This window comes from Dromiciops gliroides, chromosome 5 (assembly GCF_019393635.1).
Source record: "Dromiciops gliroides isolate mDroGli1 chromosome 5, mDroGli1.pri, whole genome shotgun sequence".
NCBI classification, from domain to species: domain Eukaryota; kingdom Metazoa; phylum Chordata; class Mammalia; order Microbiotheria; family Microbiotheriidae; genus Dromiciops; species Dromiciops gliroides.
The window spans coordinates 143099569-143121931 of NC_057865.1; the positions used below are offsets into that span (position 1 = coordinate 143099569).

Consider the following 22363-nt stretch of genomic DNA (forward strand, 5'->3'; position numbering starts at 1 on the left):
CAGGGTCATTGCTTTACCACTGCGCCATTTAGCTGTCCCCTTATCATTCCTCTCTTTCTCCTCCTCAAATGTCACTCAGCATCTCCCCTAGATCTCCCATCCCAGTTACTGTTTACAAACATTATTCAAGAATGAACATTCATTATTTTAACCGAACCATGCCTCTGAGCCAGAATTAGCTTCATGAGTCTGTTCACTTCTGTGGTCATGTACAGCTCTGGGTGTTCTTCACCTTTGGGATTACCTGTAATTCTTCCTCATTATCCCCTTTCCCCCTTGTATCTAGGCCAACCCAAAGAACTAGTCATCAATCTTTAGAATGTACTGATATTTCTTGGCAACCAAGGGTTAGAAAAGAGGAAGAAAAAACAGCTGGCAAAAGTTCTATTTAGCCACCAGATACATTATCAAGTCCATATCCTTAACTTCAGTCAGTTCTTGCCTAGTCCCAGATCATTCCAGTACTTAGCCAAATTTAACCCTTGGCCACAATAACATATTAGAAACTTTAAAGGATAGAAAATGGAATAGAATTTTTGTGAATACTGAAATTTCTAAAGCCAGAAAATATGTTTCTCATTCTATTATATTAATTTTTGTTTATAAGAGGATATTCTTATAAAAAGCATGTTTGCACAAGAGTTAGAGTAATTCTACATTTGTTGAATTAGCTTTTGCTTCAATTCATATACCTTATTTTCTTGCTAACAACAGAATAGGCTTAGATGACCTAAGAGGTCATCTCATCCAACCTTTTCATTTTACAGAGGGAGAAACTAAGATCCACACGGATGAAATGACTTGTCCAAAGTCACATAAAGGAGTCACTAACAGAGTCAGAGCTGGAACTCTGGCTTGAAGCTCAATGACAACTTTAATTCATTGATCTTAAAGCTCAATACTCTGGAATTAGAGAAGTCTGAGCAGAGCCAGATGTATATGAGGAAGAAACAAGTCATTCTGGAATAACCCTAAATACCCCCTTGCCTTGTCCTAATGGGAGGTCTAATGGCATAAAGAGCCCTCCCCCCCCCTCACAGTGCCCAATCTTTACAGATCAACACCAAGAAAAATAACAGCTACCCCTAACCCCTGGATTCCTCTTCTTGGTTGAAACACCACTTTTCTGCCCCACTCATCCACTCTCACAGGATTCAGGATCTCAAACAGAGGGATGCTGTACTGGTGGAGTTATCCTGATGAAGGCATCTCCCCAGTAGTTGGAGTGTGGGTACATTATAAGGATGGGGCATGTTCCCACAAAATTACCTCAATGAAGGGATAGAACTCAGCAGGTACAGTCGCCATCTTAGAATGTTATAGCTGAAAGAGATCCCAGAGGTCACCAAATGCAACCTGGTCATTTGTAAGATGAGGAAATTAAGGCCTCTAGCTACACAGGGACTTCTTGGCTTGGTTTTGTGTTCTAGTTCCTTTTCAAGAAATCCCTCTTAGTCTAAAGCTCACATAATATCTTACAGCTGAACTGTCCTTTTTGAGTGGGTATTGCATATATTATTAATACTCTTCAGGCTGAATCCTATAAGTACAGACTCTCCTTTATCCACTAAAGACTGAATAAGTATTGAAAATGAATACCCTTCTTAGTCCTGCTGATAGATGGTGATTCAACACTATGGAGTAGATTTCTTGTTGTTGTTTGAATAGATCATTTCTTCTAGCTCTAAAAATAAAAATCTGATTCAGACTCTGAATAAGCTACTTAATTAAAAAACAAAACAAAATCTTGAGTTTTTTTCATGAGGTCTCATTCCTTCAGTACTTACCTAAGCTCTGTGTCTGTATTTTATGAATACTTGGTTCTGTAGATTTCCACTCCCATAAGTCTCTTTTTTCATTTCTTCAAACAGTTAAGTTCAAGGGGAATGATTGTTGTTCTTTTTAACCCAAACAGTGGCTCCCGATGATCCCAGCAGAAAAATTGATGGTGATACCATTCTCTTTTCTGATGTTCAAGAAAGCTCCAGTGCTGTTTATCAGTGCAATGCTTCAAATGAATATGGATACTTGTTGGCAAATGCATTTGTGAACGTTTTGGGTAAGGTATTTCCTCATAGTTCCTGAGTGGGGGGAATAAGCATCTGTATAGCACCTACTGTGTGCCAGGCTTTGCTAATCTCTTTATAAATATCTGATTTTCACAATAACCCTGGGGGAGGGGCTAAGTTGCTGTTATTATCCTCATTTTACATTTGAGGAAACTGAAGTAGACAGAGGTTAAGTGACTTACCCAGGGTCAATCCAATCCAATAAACATTTATCAAATGCCAACTAGGTACTAGGCATTGTGATAAGGCAGGGAAATAATGAAAAGAAAGAAAGTCCTTGCCTTCAGGGAGCTTACAATCTAAATGGGTAGACAACATACAAAAGGAGGCAGAAAAATGAGGTTGGAGAGAAAGCAGTGAGTATCTTGTTCTAGGGAGTTAAAACCAACCACAGCAACAGATGTAAAGTGGAATAAGCTGAGACTCCAGTTTCTGTCCTCCATAAAGGAAGGCATTAGAAAGAGTTTTGTGCTCCACCCTCCAGTCAGAGAGGAGAAGAGGCTGAGGGAGTTTGTGTCAATCAAGCCTTGAGTAAGCAGTATGGTAGTGAGTTTCGAAGTGATAAACTTGGCCTTGGAGGAGCATCTTGTTCCATGGAGAACCAGGCAGTGCAGAAAAAACAGAGAAGAGTATGTGTCTGAGGCCAAATTTAAATTCAGTTCTTCCTGATTCCAGGCCCAGTACTCTACCCTCTGCATCACCTACCTGCCTTAGTCACTGTTCATTTAATTCATAATTGCTGTTCTTTTTCTTTCACTCACATCTCTCAGGTCTCATTTTTTTAAATAAGAGCAACTTAACCCAGCATTTTAAAAATGCATTTTTGGGGTTGTTTTTTTTTTTGAGTAATGCATTTTTTTTTGGTGAAGCAATTGGGGTTAAGTGACTTGCCCAGGGTCACACAGCTAGTAAGTGTTAAGTGTCTGAGGTCAGATTTGAACTCAGGTCCTCCTGAATCCAGGGCCAGTGCTCTATCCACTGTACCACCTAGCTGCCTCTGAGAAATGCATTTTTAAAAGGCCTCTTATTAGTTGATTGATAGGCTGACCCCTTGGTCTATGGGGGGGGAAATAACACAAGATCGAGTAGTAATTTTAAAATCCAAATTTCCCCATAATTTTTGCCCTCAGACCCTGCCAAATTTTTAAATTATTCTATTTCCCCAATTCTTCATCTGTAAAATGGGAATCATATCTTTGACTTAATTTACAAATATATTCAAAGAGATATAGGATTTATTGGTGGTAAAATGTTTAGATAACAATGGAAGAAATGTGCTTAAATAGGTATTTTGAGGATCTATATTTCATCTATTTCCGTAACTGATGTTCCAAGAAAGCAATTAGCTTATTTCTAATATTGAAATTACCAAGTCACTGTTTTTATTTTTTTTACTTGTTTTCTGTAGAAATTGTTTCATGACACTAGAGGATTTTTTTTCTTTAACTACTTAAGGTCAGTGTTTCCTTGTCCAAAACCAAAACAAAAGTCAGGAAGTGTTGCCAGTATTTGAGATACTTTAGAATGGGATTCTTAACCTGATGTCTACGAACTGTTATATTTAAATATAAATTTTGATCGTTGAATTTCAATATAATTGGTTTCCTTTGTAATACTATGTATTTTATGCATTTAAAAATCATTTCAAGAAGGGGCTCATTGACTTCATCAGAATCCCCAAAAGAATCCATGGCCCTTTAGAAATGTTTTAGAAATAGAGAATTAAACATTTAACTCAGGAAAGATAGCTAAGTCATGAAAGTGTCAGTGAAAGTGTTGGAAACCAGAACATTTTGTCTTCGTAAGGTCCTCTGTGCAAATTTCTTAATAAACACAGAATATGAACAGAACTGTACTCTTTTCCAAGCCAACCTGAAACAGAGGCAGTACTAAGATGGTAGCATTTAACCTGAAGCCATGCAAGAAAATAAAAATAGATTACTAGAAATGACTGTATTTTTAAGTCTTAAATGTGTCTCTTTATTTCTCCTATTTTTAGCTGAACCACCACGGATACTTACTGAAGCAAATTTGCGCTATCAGGTCATTACAGATAGGCCTGCTCTGTTAGATTGTGCTTTCTTTGGTTCTCCCATTCCTACCATCGAATGGTAAGGAACAGTACCTGTTTTTAAAAAGTTAAGACATATTTTCCTTAATTTTTCTTTTTTTATCCTTTTTTTCTTTTTATTAGTTTTTAATGAAAAAAGAATGTTTCGTTAACATACAAACCAATCTTTAACATAAAATGAAAAGAATGCAATATAGAGAATGATAGGTTGTAAAAATAACCATATTAATAATATTAATGTAGGTATGGTTTTTGGTGCAAAGCTTCTCAAAATGTGATGTTCTTAATCTTTCAAAAGTTTTCAGAGATTATGTTACTTCACCTATAAATATGTTGTCCTGTTAGTTAAAAAAAAATAAAGGGGATAAACTAATGCTGAATGATATCCCAATACTGTGTGTATGATAAGAAAATGGGCCAGTTGTATAGTCAAAGCAAAAGAAACCAAATGGACGGCTCACACGTTCCATTGGTTTCTTCACAGTGTCAAGAAAATGAGAGGAAAGCCCACAGCACGCTGGGTAGACACCTTGTGGTAAACTTCTTAGAATCCCTGGACAAGTCACATAGGATTAGACAAATTATCCTGAATGTATTGTGGCCTTCGCTTCTGGAAGGAATACCCACATCTGTGAGATCTCACATCCAGTGGAATGCTACTTGTGGACAACCCCTTGGAAGTAACCTGGGGCTTTTTTTAAATAGAGGGGAGATGCATTGGTAAAGGACTCGATTATTTCCTGAATGAACTTGTTTATTTTTAAAAAATAGTATTGTCTTCATAAATGTCTTATTCTGATGCCTGATTATGTCGTGGAGGTAATCTTGGGTTCCCAAAGGTTAAGCCAATAGGCTGAAACTGCTAACAGAAAGCTAGAAAGCCTTGAGGTAAGGTCCTAGACACACCCGGCTCCTGCCGTCCTAGTACCTGCCTAGCTAGGTACAAAAACAAGTGTCATTACCATTGGGGATGGTACTGCGGTACAATGGAAGAAGCACCGACTCTGTAGTCAGAGAACCTGGGTGCCAGTCTCATCTCTCCTATTCATTCCCTATGTGACCTTGGACAAGTGAATTAACCTCTCGGGGCCTCAGTTTCCTCAACCGTGAAATGAATGTGTTGTATTAGATGGCCTCCTCAGTCCCTTCCAGCCCTAGATCTATGACCTTCTCAAAAGAAGGTTGGTCACTAAGGGAAAGTTCTTGGACCATGGCAACTCATGAAAAAAAAGGGAGTTAAAGAGTTGGAGAAGAGAAGGTACCCACCCGGAGCAAGGCAGCAAAGTCTGGAGCGTCAGAATCACGGTCGAGAGGGGAACTCAACATGGTCAGAATGGGCCGTGCCAATGAAGGGAAGGAGTGTCCTCATTGGAGAAGGTGTCGTGGCAGGCAGGCAGTCCTCTTGCCCCAAGCCGTCATCTTTGCAGCACTATCCAACAGATTCTAGCTATACCCCATGCAAAAATCATGGGTGTGGGCCAGTCTTCCCAGGATGTTCACAGGAAATTATTCCCTCAAGAAGCAATGGATGGGGGCAGCTAGGTGGCGCAGTGGATAAAGTACTGGCCCTGGATTCAGGAGGACCTGAGTTCAAATCCAGCCTCAGACACTTGACACTTACTAGCTGTGTGACCCTGGGCAAGTCACTTAACCCCAATTGCCTCACCAAAAAAAAAAGCAATGGATGAGGGGCAGGGCAGCTAGGTGACGCAGAGGATAGAGCACTGGCCCTGGAGTGAGGACCCGAGTTCAAATCCAGTCTCAGACACTTAACACTTACTAGCTGTGTGACCCTGGAGTAAGGACCTGAGTTCAAATCCTGTCTCAGACACTTAACACTTACTAGCTGTGTGACCCTGGACAAGTCACTTAACCACAATTGCCTCACCAAAAAAAAAGAAGAAGAAGAAGCAATGGATGGACCTTTCCAAATCTGTGCTCCTTTATTTGTTGTTGATGTCATTATCTGCGGGGAAAAGATTTGAGGGAGTTAAAGAGAGAAAATGTGATAGTGAATGATGGGCGGTGGGGCGGAGAAGTCATCATATAGAACCAACTAGATGACTCAGTGGATAGATCGGTGCACATAGAGTCAGAAAGACCTGAGTTCAAATTTGGCTCAGACGCTAGCTGTGTAACCCTGGGCAAATCACTTAACCTATGTTTGCCTTAATTCAGTGGACAAGGAGATAGCAAACCACTCCAGTATCTTTGCCAAGAAAATCCCCACGGACAGTATTGGTTGGCAATACTACAAGGTCACAGAGAGTCCGACATGACTAAACAACTGAACAATAATAAGAACAACAATAACAGGCATCATTTAGAACTGGAAAGGACATTGGGAATCATTTATAGCAGTAGAGTCACACTTAAATAAAAGCAGATCCCATATAGGCTGCATAATGACTTAGAAAAACATAAATCAATAGTAATGATAATAATAATAATAACAGTAATAATAATGATGATGAGTTTAGCTAACATTTGCATGGCACTTACTATGTTCTGGGCACTGTGCACTTTACAATTATTATCTAATTTGATCCTTACAACAACCCTGGGAAGTAGTTGTTATTATTATTATCCACACTTTACAGATGAGGAAACTGAGGCAAACAGAAGTTTAGTGACTTGCTCAGGGTCACACAGCTAGTAATAATAATTATAGCTAATAACATTTATATAGCACTTAACTATGTACTATAGGCACATATGTAGACAAAACTAGTAAGTACTGAACTCAGATTTGAACAAGTTATCTATTAACATCCATCTTGTATTTTTATTTGTTTTGTTAAACATTTCCTGGTTATATTTTAATCTGGTTTGTGGCACAAGTAGCAGCCAGCCCTGAGTTGATCACTTCTGAATTAGATAAACCCCCTCATTTTACCCTTGAGAAAATTGAGACCAGGAAAGGTAAGTATCTTGTCCAAGGACAAAGCAGATTGCAAGTTGCAAGACTGCAATTCAAACCCAGGTCTGCTGATTCCAAATCCATTGCTTTTTCCACTGTACAACACTGCCCATAGCTGTCCAACAGTGGGACAAGCTTCCCTCTGAGATAGTAAGCCCCCAACGGTGATGCTGTAGAAGTAATACAATAACATTGATTGGGAAATTAGACAACATTAACCTCTAAAATTCCTTTCCTCTCTAAGATTCTGTGGTTATTATCACTCTTCCACATACTTCCTACTCCCTCCCTCAACTGTTTACATTTACTGCCCTAAATGCTCATAGTCAAGACTGTCACCACCATTCCCCACTGAATATTTTGGCCTAAAGGCAGAGTGGAGAGTGACAGCTGTTGCTCCAGAAAGAGCACCCAGGGAAGGAATGGAATAACTAGATTAGGGGATACAGAAATCCACCACATAATCGACATTGGAAATAGTGGGCTCCCCAGTGAACGTGATTATGACACTACTCCCACATCCATGGTCATCCTTTCTCTTTCTCCTTTTCAATTTTCCAGATTATCTCTCCAGGTGACCACAACCCCGGGATCTGAAAGAACATGATATACCACTTCCTATCATTGCTATTGCCTCACATAAGTCACCATCCACACCTTTCCGTGCATCCTTTCTATCTGTCTTAGAGTTGAAATCTCTTAGTTGCCTTGTTCCTAGTAGGGGAAGTTATATGTTAAACTAGAATTACCATTTTCTTTTAGAAACCGAGGGGAAATGAGGGGAGAGCAGTCTTCATTTTGCCTACTTTATAGCCCCTCTTAAGTTATTGCTAACATACCTATGGTTATTTTTTAATGCACCTAATTGCACATACAACCAAGCTGTCTAATGTACTCACTATTTTTTTTTCAGGGCTTTTAATTTTACCTGTGGTACACACAACCTTTTATGCATACAGAAGCAAGAATGCTCATAGGCATCATAATTGTGCCCAATTCCACATGCAATTTAACACTTAAATGGAGATGTCTGCCTTGACCTTTAAAAATGCAGCTTTATATGTCTGAGTTTAAATGAATGCTGAGTATTTTCTCTTCATATTCCTTCTGCTTTATAGGTTTAAGGGAACAAAAGGAAGTGTTCTCCAGGAAAACACATACGTTTTTCATGACAATGGAACTTTGGAAATTCCTGTGGCCCAGAAGGATAGTGCAGACACATACACATGTGTAGTGAGGAACAAATTAGGGATGGCAAAAAATGATGTTCATCTAGAAATCAAGGGTAAGTGGGATGGCCTTGATTTTTCAAGGCCGTATGTGCCACTGAGCAAGTTTTCTGCTTTTTCAAATGGTTAAAAATAACGTTATAATTTTCAGATCCAACCAGAATCATTCAACAGCCTGAATACAAAGTTGTACAAAGAGGTGGCAAAGTTTCCTTTGACTGCAAAGTGAAACATGATCCAACTTTAACAGCTACTCTCACATGGCTGAAGGATAATGGTGAGCTGCCAAATGATGGAAGGTATTTGCAAAAGATTTTTTTTCTCATGATTTTCCAGTTAACTTTCTGTTCTCTGTTGTCCCATGCACTTAAAACTACCTCTAGGTAGTTTTTTGTAGTTTTGTGTAGTTGCTACACAATGGTTTATTTTGGGGTGCTTCTAAAAGACTTATATCCCAAGAATATAAAAATATTTATTATATGTTTATATTATATTTATTATATCTCCCTTCTGGAACATGTTAGAAGACACATTGAAACAGGCTGCTCAGTTTGTCCATATCTTTCTGTCTGGGGGTCTCTTACTCAGTTTAAGATGGGTCAGGATCTGTTTAATGCGATTGTACATATATAACCTATATCAGATTGCTTGCTGTCTAGGGGAAAGGGGAAAGAAGGGAGGGAGGGAAAAAATTTGGAACTCAAAATCTTATAAAATGAATGTTGAAAACTATCTTAACATGTAACTGGAGGAAGATAAAATACCATTAAGATTTTAAAAAAACATCAGACAGGGGTGGAATCTTTAAGTTCTAGATTTTGATCTACTTTTTGTATATCATCAAGAGCATGGAATTCTACATAAATATTTTTATTTTTTATAAATATTTTTATGATAATTACAATCAGGAAATGTAATACTTGTAATTACCAGCGGATTCCCAAATCCTCATCAGAAATTTCAAAGAGCATAAGACTTTTTATTTGAGGCAGAGGTAGCTATCTGGATAGAATGCCTGGAATCAGGAAGACGAGTTCAAATCCATCCTCAGACCCTTCCAAGCTGTGTATATCTGAGCAAGTCATTCTGTATGCCTCTGTTTGCTCATCTTCAAGAGTTACCTTCCAGAGTTATTGTATGGATAATATGTAATAATATTTGTAAAGCACTTTGGAAACCTTAAAGAGCTATATAAATGCTAGCTACCATTACTATTAATGGCACATAGAGGAAAGCAATAAGCCAGGGTCTGATGTTACATGGTTGTACAATATATATATGCTAACTATTATTATATTTGGTGAGTATTTTGCTTTTGTTTTCATTAAAACCAGTGGAGAAACAAGCAAGAATTTTTAGATCTTCATATTTAAAAGGGCTTTGGGGCAAGTTCGATGTCCTTGACAAGTTAAGGGTATCTCTAAGATTTCCTTCCATCCCTTTTGGGGGAGTTATTCTTTTCCTTGCCAGGAATTCTATTAAGTTCATTAGAGACTGTTTTTTCATTGAGTGTGAGTACCATTGCCCTCTTCTGGATGGAATGTTGCCTCCCTTTTGGACAACCTGTGTTCCTTGAATGATACCTGATGACACTTATATTTGTTCTCAATCCAAAGGCAGAGAAATCTATTGATAAGTTCCCAATATAATTCTGTTATGCTTTTTTAGTCCTGCCTGGCACTTTATGTATCTCCATCTCCCTCTCTCCCTCTCCCTCTTCTTCTCCCTCAACTATTTATAGAAAGAATCTAGTAAATATAAATAAATAAAAACAATCTAGTCAGTTATAGAAGAAAAACAAATAAATGATTTAAATCTTTCAAATAGACAACCGTAGTTAGGTCTGATAAAATTTAACTTCAAAATGGTTTAAGTACACACATGTATATGTCATTGTTTTCAAGCCAAACAAATTCTAAGAAAATATTTCATATACTTGAATCAAATTTTTAGGAAAACTAGTTGTAGTAAGTGATATAAACTTATATTTCTACCCCTCTGATAAACCAGGTTTTCTTTTCTCATTTTTTTCCCCTATGGGGGAGTATACACATCTTTTTTTTTTTTTTTTTTTTTTTTTTGCGGGGCAATGGGGGTTAAGTGACTTGCCTAGGGTCACACAGCTAGTAAGTGTCAAGTGTCTGAGGCCGGATTTGAACTCAGGTACTCCTGAATCCAGGGCCAGTGCTTTAATCCACTGCACCACCTAGCCGCCCCCCGGGAGTATACACATCTTGATCATCACTCAGGATAGGTACAGGAAACAACAAATTCTTAATCAACAAGCATTTAGTAAACACCCACTGTGTGTTACACACTGTATTACTCAGTAGGTATAAACTGACAAAGATAAAGCCATATAACTGTTTATAGGTATATCTGTTTTGTAAATTTTGATTTTTGTTTATCAGGGTTTCTTAAATTGATTATGGACATAAAGCCATCTTTGCAAAAATAAATTTAATGCAAAAATGATTGCTATAAAACTAAAATGTTACAATAAAATGGAAACATCACTTTTCTCTAATTGATAATGGCAAGGTATTTCTGCAGAGCTAAGAAGGTCCCTATAAATAATAATGAAATACATCTGGTGAATGGGCTATGGGATTACTCTGAATCTGTTCCATTTGCAGGTTTAGTATCGATAATGACCATCTGGTTATAATGAACATAAGTGATGAAGATGATGCAACCTACACTTGTGTAGCAAATACATCCCTGGACATTGTTTCTGCAAGTGCTATGCTTAGAGTCGTTGGTAAGATAGTCAAACATTAAACAAATCTAAGACAACTTACGCATAAAGCCTCTGAGTAAAGAATGGAAAAACTGTGAATCTTTACTTCAATTTTATTTTAGGAAAAGTTTAATAATCCAAGTAAGAACAAATTGTCTCATTTTTTGTTGAGATTATGTTTACAATACACAGAAACTCTTAGCAACTAGTAGTGTACAAACATAGTGAGTAACTACTTTGGTAATAGTTCAGTGAGCAAATAGGGAGATGATGGAGTGATTTTAGTCAAAATAAATATTTTTTTTTCTAAATTGCTGCTGTGTGATTATTAGTGCCATGTTTCTATAGGTAAATTTCATTTTATAATTTCTATACCGTGCAGTCTCTGCTTGTAAAATCTTATATCTTTCTATTACTAACTCTGAAAAAAATTCTTTTATATTAATGTCCTTCTGGCTCCTTCTCCATCTCCAGCTCCTGTTTACGGTAAACTAATTCAAATCTTCTTTTTCTTTCTTCTCTTCAACATACTTCATATTTCCAAATCAATATTTTTTCATTCCATGCCATTTATTATTTATCTTTAAGGCAAAATATGTCAAATTTTTATTGTCTTGGTCATTTACTACCATAAACAGTTTCTTCATTTTAACATTGGAGTTTCTTTTGCTCAGCATGCTCTCATTCACCTCTAAAACTTTTATTACAGATGATTATCCAATTAATTAATTTGATAAAATTTATGAAATTTGATAAGAGCATTCTAAAATGATACATCACTTCAAAAGGTTATCATTTATATTTGCAGAGTGAAAAAAACTATTTAAAGTGTGTAACTCCACAAATTATTTTTCATTTCAGTTCTTTGAAAGTTATATCTGGTTTCTATTTCTGAAAAATCATGCTCCTCCCAAAAAGCATCAAAAGAGATTCATTGCCATCATTCTTATATTTCTGATACAAATTAGCTTGATTTATGTTCATGTGATATGAATCACTAAAGAATGACAAATAATAATGTGTTTATGACATGTGATTTTTCTGACACCTGGAAATGAAATCAGAAATTACTTTCTACATTTTTCCCATTTATCAGTGCTGCTGTTTTATTTAGTACTTGAATAGCAAAACTAATTTTATACATAATTATCCCTTGGATTTTAATTTCAGTCATATGTTATATGGTAGTGGGGCTTTAATTTGTTGGCATCTTTTATTTCTGCTTCTGCATGAATGAACAAAAAATAAATAAAGATATTTGGGGGGGCTTTTTTAACCCCAAAGTTAGGGGTGTTCACTTCGGTGGGCATTCAAGATGGTACACTAATTATATGAGACACTAAAGGACCATTTTGCATGTTATTGCTTGCGAGTAGAGGGATTCAGGTAGAGGGGATATTTTGTAATGTAATGATTATAATACAGTGTATTTTTGGCATCATACAAGGGTAAATGTACCTCCTCAAGTCTCTGACTTACTGCTGTTACTAAACAATGACTTTAAGTATCTGGCTTAAATATGCATGCTGAGGTGGGTAAATTCCATTCTACTTGTCAGACTTCATTTTTAGAAGTTGCTCTTTTCCATTTTTCCTGTGGTAGAAATGAAGTTTTGATGTCTTACATAAACATCCATTCATGTTTATGAGAATATTCATAAACCTAAAACACTGGTGACCTGTACATTTCAATTTCCATTTTTAAAATTATAAATGATTGATCTTCACTTGAAAAACAAACAAGTGGAACTCAGCAATATTAATTCAATGAAAGTTTTCAACTGAGCCTGTGTTCCAAGAAGTCTCAGTTATTTCCATTTCATTTCAGTAGCATGCCATGTTATTAAGACTGAATTGTGATATGTCTCTAATATTTTCTTCCATCCTGTTCCTCTCTGAATAGTAGAATGGATAACTTGTGGGTCCCCTCTACTAAGGTTATTGATCATAATGGATGTGTTTAACCTGCAGATCGTCCAAATCCTCCCTTTGATTTGGAATTAACGAGTCTCCTTGAAAGAAGTGTTCAGCTGTCATGGATACCAGGAGATGAAAACAATAGCCCTATTACAGGTACATTCAGCCCTTTGCTGTATTGCAGTTATTCCAAGACTAATTTTTTTTCCAACTTCTGAAGCACTTTGGATTTGTGCAGCTTAATTACCTATTAGGGATCTCTGCTGCCTCTCATTTAACTGAACCAGCAAAGTGATCTTCCAGACTTTTTTGTTAGCAATGGAGTGTTTTCAGTTATAGGGTGCTTTGGTACATTTTCAAAGCATAGTTATATCTCCAATCTCACTGGAACTTCATGACAACTCTCTGAGGTAGGTAAAGCAGATATTCTTGGGATGAGGGAATGTCCCTGACAGTAAGGACCATTACTTTTCCCCTTTTTTTAATCCCTAGAAGTTTCTTGTGCACAATAAGCTTAATAAAAATTCTTTGAACTGAACTGAAGCCAGGTAGATAAAGTGATGCTGCTAGGCCAATCAGTCACTCAGTTAAGCACCTATGGTGTGCCAGGTACTACACTAAGTGCTAAGGATACAAAAACAGAAGAATGAAGAGTCCCTGTACTAGTAGCTCACAGTCTGGCTCGGACAATATGTACATATATTTGTTGTTGTTGAGACATTTCAGTCATGTCTGCCTCTTCGTAACCCCACTTGGGGTTTTCTTGGCAAAGATACAGGAACGGTTTGCCATTTCCTTCTTCAACTCCTTTTATATGTAAGGACCTGAGGCAAACAGGGTTAAGTGACTTGCCCAGGGTCATACATCTAGTGTCTGAGGCCAGATTTGAATTCACAAAGATGAGTCTTCCTGACTCTAGGCTCAGCACTCTACCCACTGTGCCACCTAACTGTCCTACATGAATATATAGGGATAAACAAAACAGATAAAAGTTTATGGGGTGGGGAGGTATGGAGACAGGGAGGCAGGGAGTGAAGACACTAATAGCAGAGAATTAGAACAGACCACTTGTAGAAAATTGAACTCGAGATGATCCTTAAAAGAAAGTAGAAATTCTAAGAGACAGAGGTGTGGAGAGAATATATTCCAGGCATGGGAGATAGTCATTGCAAGAGCAAAATACGAAGTGCCTTTGATTAGGAATATCTAGAAGGCCTATTTGGCTAGATAGCATGGTTAGTGGGAGATCCAGGAATATAACCCTGATCTCTTAATTCCCAACTCAGAGCTCTTTCTAATAGGCCATACCACAGTGGAATACAATTGATTTAGCTTTATGCATTAACCTGAGCCCAGAGAATTCATTTAATTAGGGTAAAACCTTAAGAAATTTTACTCTTGCCAAAGATATTTAAAGAAAATTTGAAGGCATTCCCCAGAGTACAAATGTTATGTGCCTTTCTTTACATTATCACTATTAAGAGCAGTACACTTGAAATTGTCATGTCTCCTCTCGGAATGGATCCTTTAGGCCATCCTCTCACACACTCTATTTTTCAACCTCTATCCAGTGACTTCTTAACAAGTGCCTTCAAATCTACCCAGATTTCCCCCATCCTTTAAAAAAGCACACCTGCATTTGACTCTCTGAGGCTTTTAAACTATGATCTAATAACTGTTCCTTTTCATAGCTAAACTCTAGAGAAAGCTATCTATACTCTGAAGTCCCCAGTAGTTTTACTGTTATTTGGTAGTTTTCTTCTTCTTTGAATTGTCAATATCCTTAATCAACTAGTTGTGTTGTTATACATTACTGCTAATTAAATAAATCAGCTAGATTTAATCATTTGTTGAGAATAATTTGGCAATTTTTCACATTCAGAAGCTATCACTGGATAATAAAGCTTGGTTTGCCTTAGAGTTTTGTAGTTGTCCTTATACTTTACTATCATGAAATAGCCTTCTATTGACAAAAATAATATCTTTGAGAAGATATCTTTCATCAACATAAGAATTGATGTGTGCTGATGTGTTATTCATAGGCCCCAGTTTTCTGTGGAAACGAACTGTTAAAATGCCATTATATTAAAATGAAATTTTGAGAATGCCAATTGTTGCATTTTGTTGAAATATGGATTCTGAAGGGAAATGCATTTATTTATTATATATATGCCAAAACGAAGTAATGTTTCTTTTTCTATATGCTGTTTTACCCTAGCCCATTGAAATTTGAACTATTTTAATGAATTCTATTAGAATGCAATTCAGTTGCTAATTTAAAAGCATGAAGATAGCAATGGAAATATCAATGCATGATAGTTGATGTCTTTTAAATTTTAGTGAAAGAAGCATCTATGAATTAGTCAAATATTTACATATGCTATGTATAAAATTTCAATACACGAAGGACCTGGAACTTTATTACTGTGGACCCTACTTTGATGTAGTTTACAGCCCTTCAACACCTTAATCAGATGGTCTTCACAAGTTACTATGGCTGAAATATTTTGTTAACTAATTGCCAACCTTCTGGGGAGGAGTTTCTCTGGACTTACGCTAGTGCTCAAATGCCTGGCATGAAGTCTGGTGCTTTGTCCATAAAGGTAGGCACTATTTGAAGTCATAATTATGTAGAATAGAGTAATTGGTTCCAGCCTAATGGAAAAATGCAATGTAAATTCAAATAACATGGCCATTTTGTGGGAGTTCTTATTCTCACTAATCAGGACCTGATTGCATTTGAAAGTTTTCTAGCTTCGTAGACTACCAGAGCGCTCGCATTCTGCTGAAGAAGCCTTAAAGAACCAAAGGCTTCTCCACCTCACAAAGAGCCTTTAGAGCACGACTTGAATAGAGAGATGGCCAAAATAACAAATATAGGAGAGTATTGATTGCCATCCCAGTAATTAAGAGTTCTCTCCAGGCAAGAGACAGAATTTCCTTGCTATATGTACAACAAAAGGAAGTGTGACCAAGTGGATAGAGACCAACTTTGGAGTCAGGAGAACCTGGGTTAAAGTCCTACCTCTTGGGGGCAGCTAGGTGGTGCAGTGGATAAAGCATCAGCCCTGGATTCAAGAGGACCTGAGTTCAAATCCGACCTCAGACACATGGCACTTACTAGCTGTGTGACCCTGAGCAAGTCACTTAACCCTCATTGCCCCTCAAAAACAAACAAAAACAAACAAAAAAATTATTAGGGGCAGCTAGGTGGTGTAGTGGATAGAACACCGGCCCTGGATTCAGGAGGACCTGAGTTCAAATCCAGCCTTAGACACTTGACACGTACTAGCTATGTGACCCTAGGCAAGTCACTTAACCCCAATTGCCTCACCATAAAAAAAAAAAGTCCTACCTCTAACACTGCCTGAGTGACCCTGGGGCAAGTCACTCAACTTCTCAATGTGCCAGGCACCTCTCTAAGTCTTTAAGTTATAGACAAGTTGCCAGTCTGTGTTGGTAGAGGAAGTTTGCATATGAGGAGCTACAGAATCCCCTCCCACCAAAACAGAACAACAAAACAACAAAAGAAACCCAACCCATATACCCATTATAGGATGTGTTCTGAGTGACTTATTCATTCTTGTCTTTATATCATAGTAACAATAAAACAAGATGGCTTTAACGTAGAGCAGATGTATAATGAGGATAACTGACTGAGGAGGTGGTAAGATCACTGGACCAAGACAGGAGGGCTGGCTTCTGGTACCAGCCTGCTGTTAATTGACTGTGTGACCCAGTGTGATCAAGTCATTTCACATCTCTGGGTCTCCATATCCTCATGAATACAATGAGGAAGGTTGCTTCCAGCTCTGAAGCCAATCATTCTATAATCCTATAGATTCAATATGCTTTAATTAAATGCATACTGTATGCAGACAACTGTGCTAGGGACTGAGGGAGACATAGCCTTTAAATAAGGCTAAGACCCTGTCCTTGCAAAAACTATGGTCTAGTGAATTGCCTGAGGTCCCTTTCACGTCTGAAATTTTCTACTTCTATGATTAGGATTAAAAAAGTATAGGGGTATATAATGGGATTTTTTTTAGTTTTGGCTTAATCTTTATAGTCAAGTTATCAGGCAACTGGGGGATAAAACCAAGCCAGAAAATGAGGATTATGAGAGAGAGAGAGAGAGAGAGAGAGAGAGAGAGAGAGAGAGAGAGAGAGAGAGAGAGAGAAGCTAAAAGCATGAGGGCTGCTAATTTCTCTCTTTCTTCTCTATCTCCTCTCCCTCTACTTTTCCCTCTCTCCTTTTCTTCCCATTTCCCCTTCCTATTCAAAACTAGGTAGACTTGTCCTGCAGGGTGCCACCACTACCACCAAATTGCAAGATAACTCTTGTCTAGAAAAACGAGCCAAAACTATGATTTCAAGATGCTAAACTAGCATTCAAATTGTACTTTGCCCCTTGGAAGCTTTAGCAATGGCCCCAGATGGTGGGACAGGGCAGAGTTAAGGCAGCATATTATCTATTTTTCCAAGAATATATAAATACTTCTAAGCCAGAGCAATATGCACACACATACACACATGCATGCACACACACACACATACACACACAAAATCTAACATTTTCTAGGGATTTCCTCATCTACTCCACATTTTTTAATTTGCTAAACCTTATATCTCAGAAAGACTGGGACCTTTAAATATTGATAATAATGGTTGCAATATGAGGTACTAGCTATTTGAATGAGATTTTTCTTCAAAGTAAGGTAATTCACATTTCCAGACAGATCAAATTATGAAACTTATGTAAAGCACTCTGTAAGCCATAAAGCCTTATTAAAATGTCAGCCATCATTAACATTATCAGAATAGTCCATTCACTTCTTCATCAAAAGCCATCCCTGGCAACCAGGTCTCCAATGTGAGTGAAATTCACTGGGGATTTTTTTTGTTTGCTTTTTGTTTTTGTTAGATTTCATCATTGAATACGAAGATGCCTTGCATGAGCCAGGCATATGGCATCACCAGACTGATGTTTCTGGAACACAGACAACAGCAGAGTTGAAACTTTCTCCTTATGTAAAATACTCTTTCCGTGTAATTGCTGTCAACAGTATTGGTAGAAGTCTGCCCAGTGAGGCGTCAGAATATTATATGACTAAAGCAGCAGGTAAATTAATGATTCTGTTTTTTAAGAGGAGTTTACCCGTTCAAAAGCCAAAAGTCCAGAATGAGGGCTTCCTCACATGTTACTATTTACTTTCTAGAACCAGAAGAGAATCCTACTGCTGTTGAGGGGTTAGGATCAGAACCTGATAATTTGGTGATTACATGGCAGGTGAGTTCATTAGTCTAACAACTTCATTTTTGAAAATAAATTTTATTGACAGATTTTGTTTTTACATCACCTAAATCTTCCATTTTATGCCTGTCAGAGAGCTATCTTTTATAGCAAAGAATTATTAAAAAGGCAAAATGAGGGGTAGCTAGGTGGTGCAGTGGATAAAGCACTGGCCCTGGATTCAGAAAGACCTGAGTTCAAATTTGACCTCCAACACTTGACACTAGCTGTGTGACCCTGGGCAAGTCACTTAACCCTCATTGCCCCACAAAAAAAAAAGACAAAGTGAAAGGGAGAAAAGTCAGCAAAACCAATCAATACACTGAACATAACTGACAGTGTATAAAATATTACCCCACCCATGGACTCCACCACCACCTCATAAGAGCAGAGGACAGTGTCTTCACATATGTCTTCTTTAGCACCTTCATTTTTAAAATGTAGTAAGAGTCATTTGCTATATGTTCATGGGAAAATTGCATCATTTCTGCAAATTTCAGTTTCTTCACCCCTAACATTTGAACTACCTACTTCATGCAGCTGGAGTCAGCAAAGTACCTTGTAAACTTTAATGCTATATAAATGTAATCCTTGATGATTATATTTATCCAATGACAGATAAAACCAACCAAAAAAGGTGTTTGTCTTTTCAAAATAAAATGTAACAATTCAATTTTCTCATCTGAATGTAAGGGATGGACTCAGATCTCTGAAGTCCCTTGCAATGATAAATCCTGTGATCCCAAAACCACCTTAATCATAACCCTTTTGTAATGAAATACAGATGACATAGGTTAGCATTTGAATGAGTAACATATCTAAAGGGTGTGTGGCCTATGCTGGTTTGGATAGGACTCTGTGCATGTCTTGGGTTAGTAATTTGTAGGAACCAGCACCTGCACTGGGTAGGTAGAAAGCTATCATCCAGGGAAAAACTGATAAATTAGTATATTCCATTCCCTGCCCCCATTACCAACTAACTGTATGACCCTATTCAAGTCATGTAACCTCTCTGGGTTCACAGTTTCTTCATCTGTTAAAGTGAGGGAATTGGACTAGATCGGGCATTATTAATCTATTCTGGTAAAGCTTGTGGGCCCCTTCTCAGAATAATGTTTATAAATGTATAAAATAAAATACATAGGATTACAAAGGAAACCAATTACACTGAAACACACAAACTTTTTTTTAAATCCCCAGACTAAGAACCCCTGGACTAGATGACCTCTTAAGGCATCTTGTAGTTTTAACAGTCTACAACCCAAAAAGTAAATTGGGAAGAGGTGTTTTGGCGGGGGGGGGGGGTTACGTGGGGGGGTATGTGTGTAGGAACACTGATTGTTAGTGAAAAGGAGTAATTAAGTCAGGATACAGAGCTAACTCTTCTTTCTCTATTACCCCTTCTCTGTCATACCACCCCTTACTCTTTTGCACATTAACCATGCAGCTTAATTGTTCCCTCCTCATTTGAGGGGACATTGGGACCAGATCTCTGGTGGTCTAAAGTGCATGTACCTCACTGCTTATTCATCTCCATCCCTTCTCAAATGTTTTCTGTGTATTTCTTATATTGAGACAAACAGTCTAATCTCTTTGAAACTCTGACCTCCAATAAACTGTTTTCCATCACAGTTAGAAAAGAAGACGGTTCCCTAAGGAAAAACATAGCTTCTACTGTTGATTTCAGCATTTTCTGTATTTACCGATTTTGTTTACATTTAGGAATTGAGTTTACTGTAAGAGTGAAGTGTTAGCACGGTGTAATTAATACAGTCTGACTTTTTAAGAGGTTTCTGAAAGGTGATACAATTTTATTTTGTTTTCTTTCTTGTGGTTTGATTTTTACATTGGTATTGGTTTGTTGTTTGTTTACTTGGTTGTTGTTTTTCTTCTGTAGCCCTTAAAAGGTTTTGATTCTAATGGTCCTGGTCTTCAGTATAAAGTTAGCTGGCGCCAGAAAGATGGTGATGATGAGTGGACATCTGTTGTCGTTGCAAATGTATCCAAATACATTGTATCAGGCACACCAACCTTTGTTCCATATTTGGTGAAAGTACAAGCACTAAACGATGTGGGATTTGCTCCAGAGCCTGAGATAATCATTGGGCATTCTGGAGAGGACTGTGAGTGTCTTGTTCCTTTTTGTTTATGCTCTTTTTTTTGAGACTGGGTCCCTGGAAGTACAGGGGTCACCCACGGGCATTATCAGTGTTGGCCGGTATTGAAGTTTCAGCTTATTTTTCCAGCCTGGGCCAGTCTTAAAGCCTGGGGCCCCTCTACTTCCATAAAGCTTGCCCTATCAGTGCTGGACTTAGTACAGACATCTGCTCAGAACCTGAGTTCTGTAGTTCAGAACCCCAGAAGTCAAGTGATCCATCAGCCTCAGCCTCCCCAGTAGCAGGGTTGCAGGTGTACCCCTCTTCTGAAAAAATAAATATGGCTGCCACTCAAAAAGTGCCGGCAGAGTCCAGGAGTCGTGAGAGGGGAGAGAGGAGGCCAGCATTTCATATCAATATTATTTCTATGGGAAATGCTTGGATGAGAATTGATTAGGGAGCCAGAATTTTAATACAGCATTGCTGAAGAAAAGTATCCAGAATGCTAAGGGTAGAATTCTATTTTTTTAATGTTTTGCTCTGCTGAAGCAATAACCAAATTAAGATATGCTATCTTTCAGTCTCTGACAGCTTTTAGAAGTGGAATATTAAAGTCCATTTCAAAGCCAAGGGCTTTGTAAATAAAACCCAGAGTAAACAGTGCAATAACATGCTTCTAACTCCTGCTCCTTTCATTTTTCCAGTACCAATGGTGGCTCCCAGCAATGTGCATGTGAATGTGGTGAACAGCACCTTGGCTGAGGTGCACTGGGAGCCAGTACCCCCGAAAAGTATTCGAGGACACTTGAAAGGCTACCGGGCAAGTAAAGGGAAGCACTTCCCCCTTGTTTCCACTGCTATCGATTTTTCTTTGGCTCGTAATCAAAGGTTTGAGAAAGACAAGACTTGCCATACTGAGCTAGGTCCACTTCCAGTGTCAGTCATGGAATCCTAAGTTTTGGGAAGCTCAGAATTACTGAATTTGGAATCAAGAAGACCAATGTTCCAATCCAATCTTAGACCTTGATAGGCTTCATTGGTCAAGTCACTTAACATTTCTCAGCCCTTGTCTCCTCATATATAAAATGGGGAAAATAATTGCACCCAATTCACAGGCTTTTTGTGAAGATCAGATGACACATTATATCCAAAGAGCTTTGCAAACTTGAAAGTACTATATTAGTGTTAGTTATCAATTATTGGGAATTTGGAAGCTAGATTTGGTAGAGTCAGTATAGAATATGTTGATATATTGATGTATAGAATATATAACAAAAATGAATCTAGAAAATCTACATTCAGATCTAAAAAGTAAATTTAAGAATCTATCTGATCCATCCTAGATACTTTCAGTTGTGACCTGTACCTAAACAGTCTTAGGTGATGATCCAAGATTAAAATTTCTTGATGTCATATAATCAAAGATAAAATATTCTGCTTGGCCTAAAAATAATCAACTATTCTGGAAATTAGAGTACTTCTGTGTATGGATTACCAATCTTCAAAGATTGCTAACATGGTAAAATGAACTTAATACTAAAACTAGAGAATCAAGGCTGTCGTAGATAGAAAGCCATACTTAAAATCAGGAAGACATGAGTTCAAGTCCCACTTATGACCCAGAACTAGGAAGCCTGCAGACAGGCTATGTGACCATCACTTAACCTCTCAGTGGCCCAGGCAATTCTCTAGAACTATAAATTACAGAAAAATTACCATTAAGCATTAGAAGAAATGCTTCACACCTGATGAAATCACAGGTCAGGACAAGTGCTAAAACGTAATTTAGTCTTTCTTGGATAATTCGGATGGTACTTCAAGACCTTAGAGTGCCTCAGGGTCTTTCTTATGAACAATGACCATCATGGCAGATTTAGAGGTGACTTTTAACTATACTAAACTTCCTGGCTTGTTCATTCTGACTGCAGGAAGTTAATTTTTTTAACTATTATAATGCTCATTTTATTAAAAAGCAAACATAACAAAATAGTACACAAAACAATAGTTTATCCTTGGCACAGCCTAGCCA

General features: G+C 37.6%; 1 protein-coding gene across 1 annotated transcript in view; it reads left to right on the forward strand.

The window, feature by feature from the left end:
* Nucleotides 1–22363, forward strand: part of NRCAM (neuronal cell adhesion molecule) — a 208304-nt gene that overhangs the window by 147023 nt on the left and 38918 nt on the right. Inside the window, 11 exon segments of the mRNA XM_043968191.1 lie at nucleotides 1916–2059; nucleotides 4069–4180; nucleotides 8179–8345; nucleotides 8441–8588; nucleotides 10926–11050; nucleotides 11504–11515; nucleotides 13000–13101; nucleotides 17870–18067; nucleotides 18165–18235; nucleotides 20136–20361; nucleotides 21039–21154. Of these exon segments, the coding sequence (XP_043824126.1) occupies nucleotides 1916–2059; nucleotides 4069–4180; nucleotides 8179–8345; nucleotides 8441–8588; nucleotides 10926–11050; nucleotides 11504–11515; nucleotides 13000–13101; nucleotides 17870–18067; nucleotides 18165–18235; nucleotides 20136–20361; nucleotides 21039–21154 (1421 nt within the window).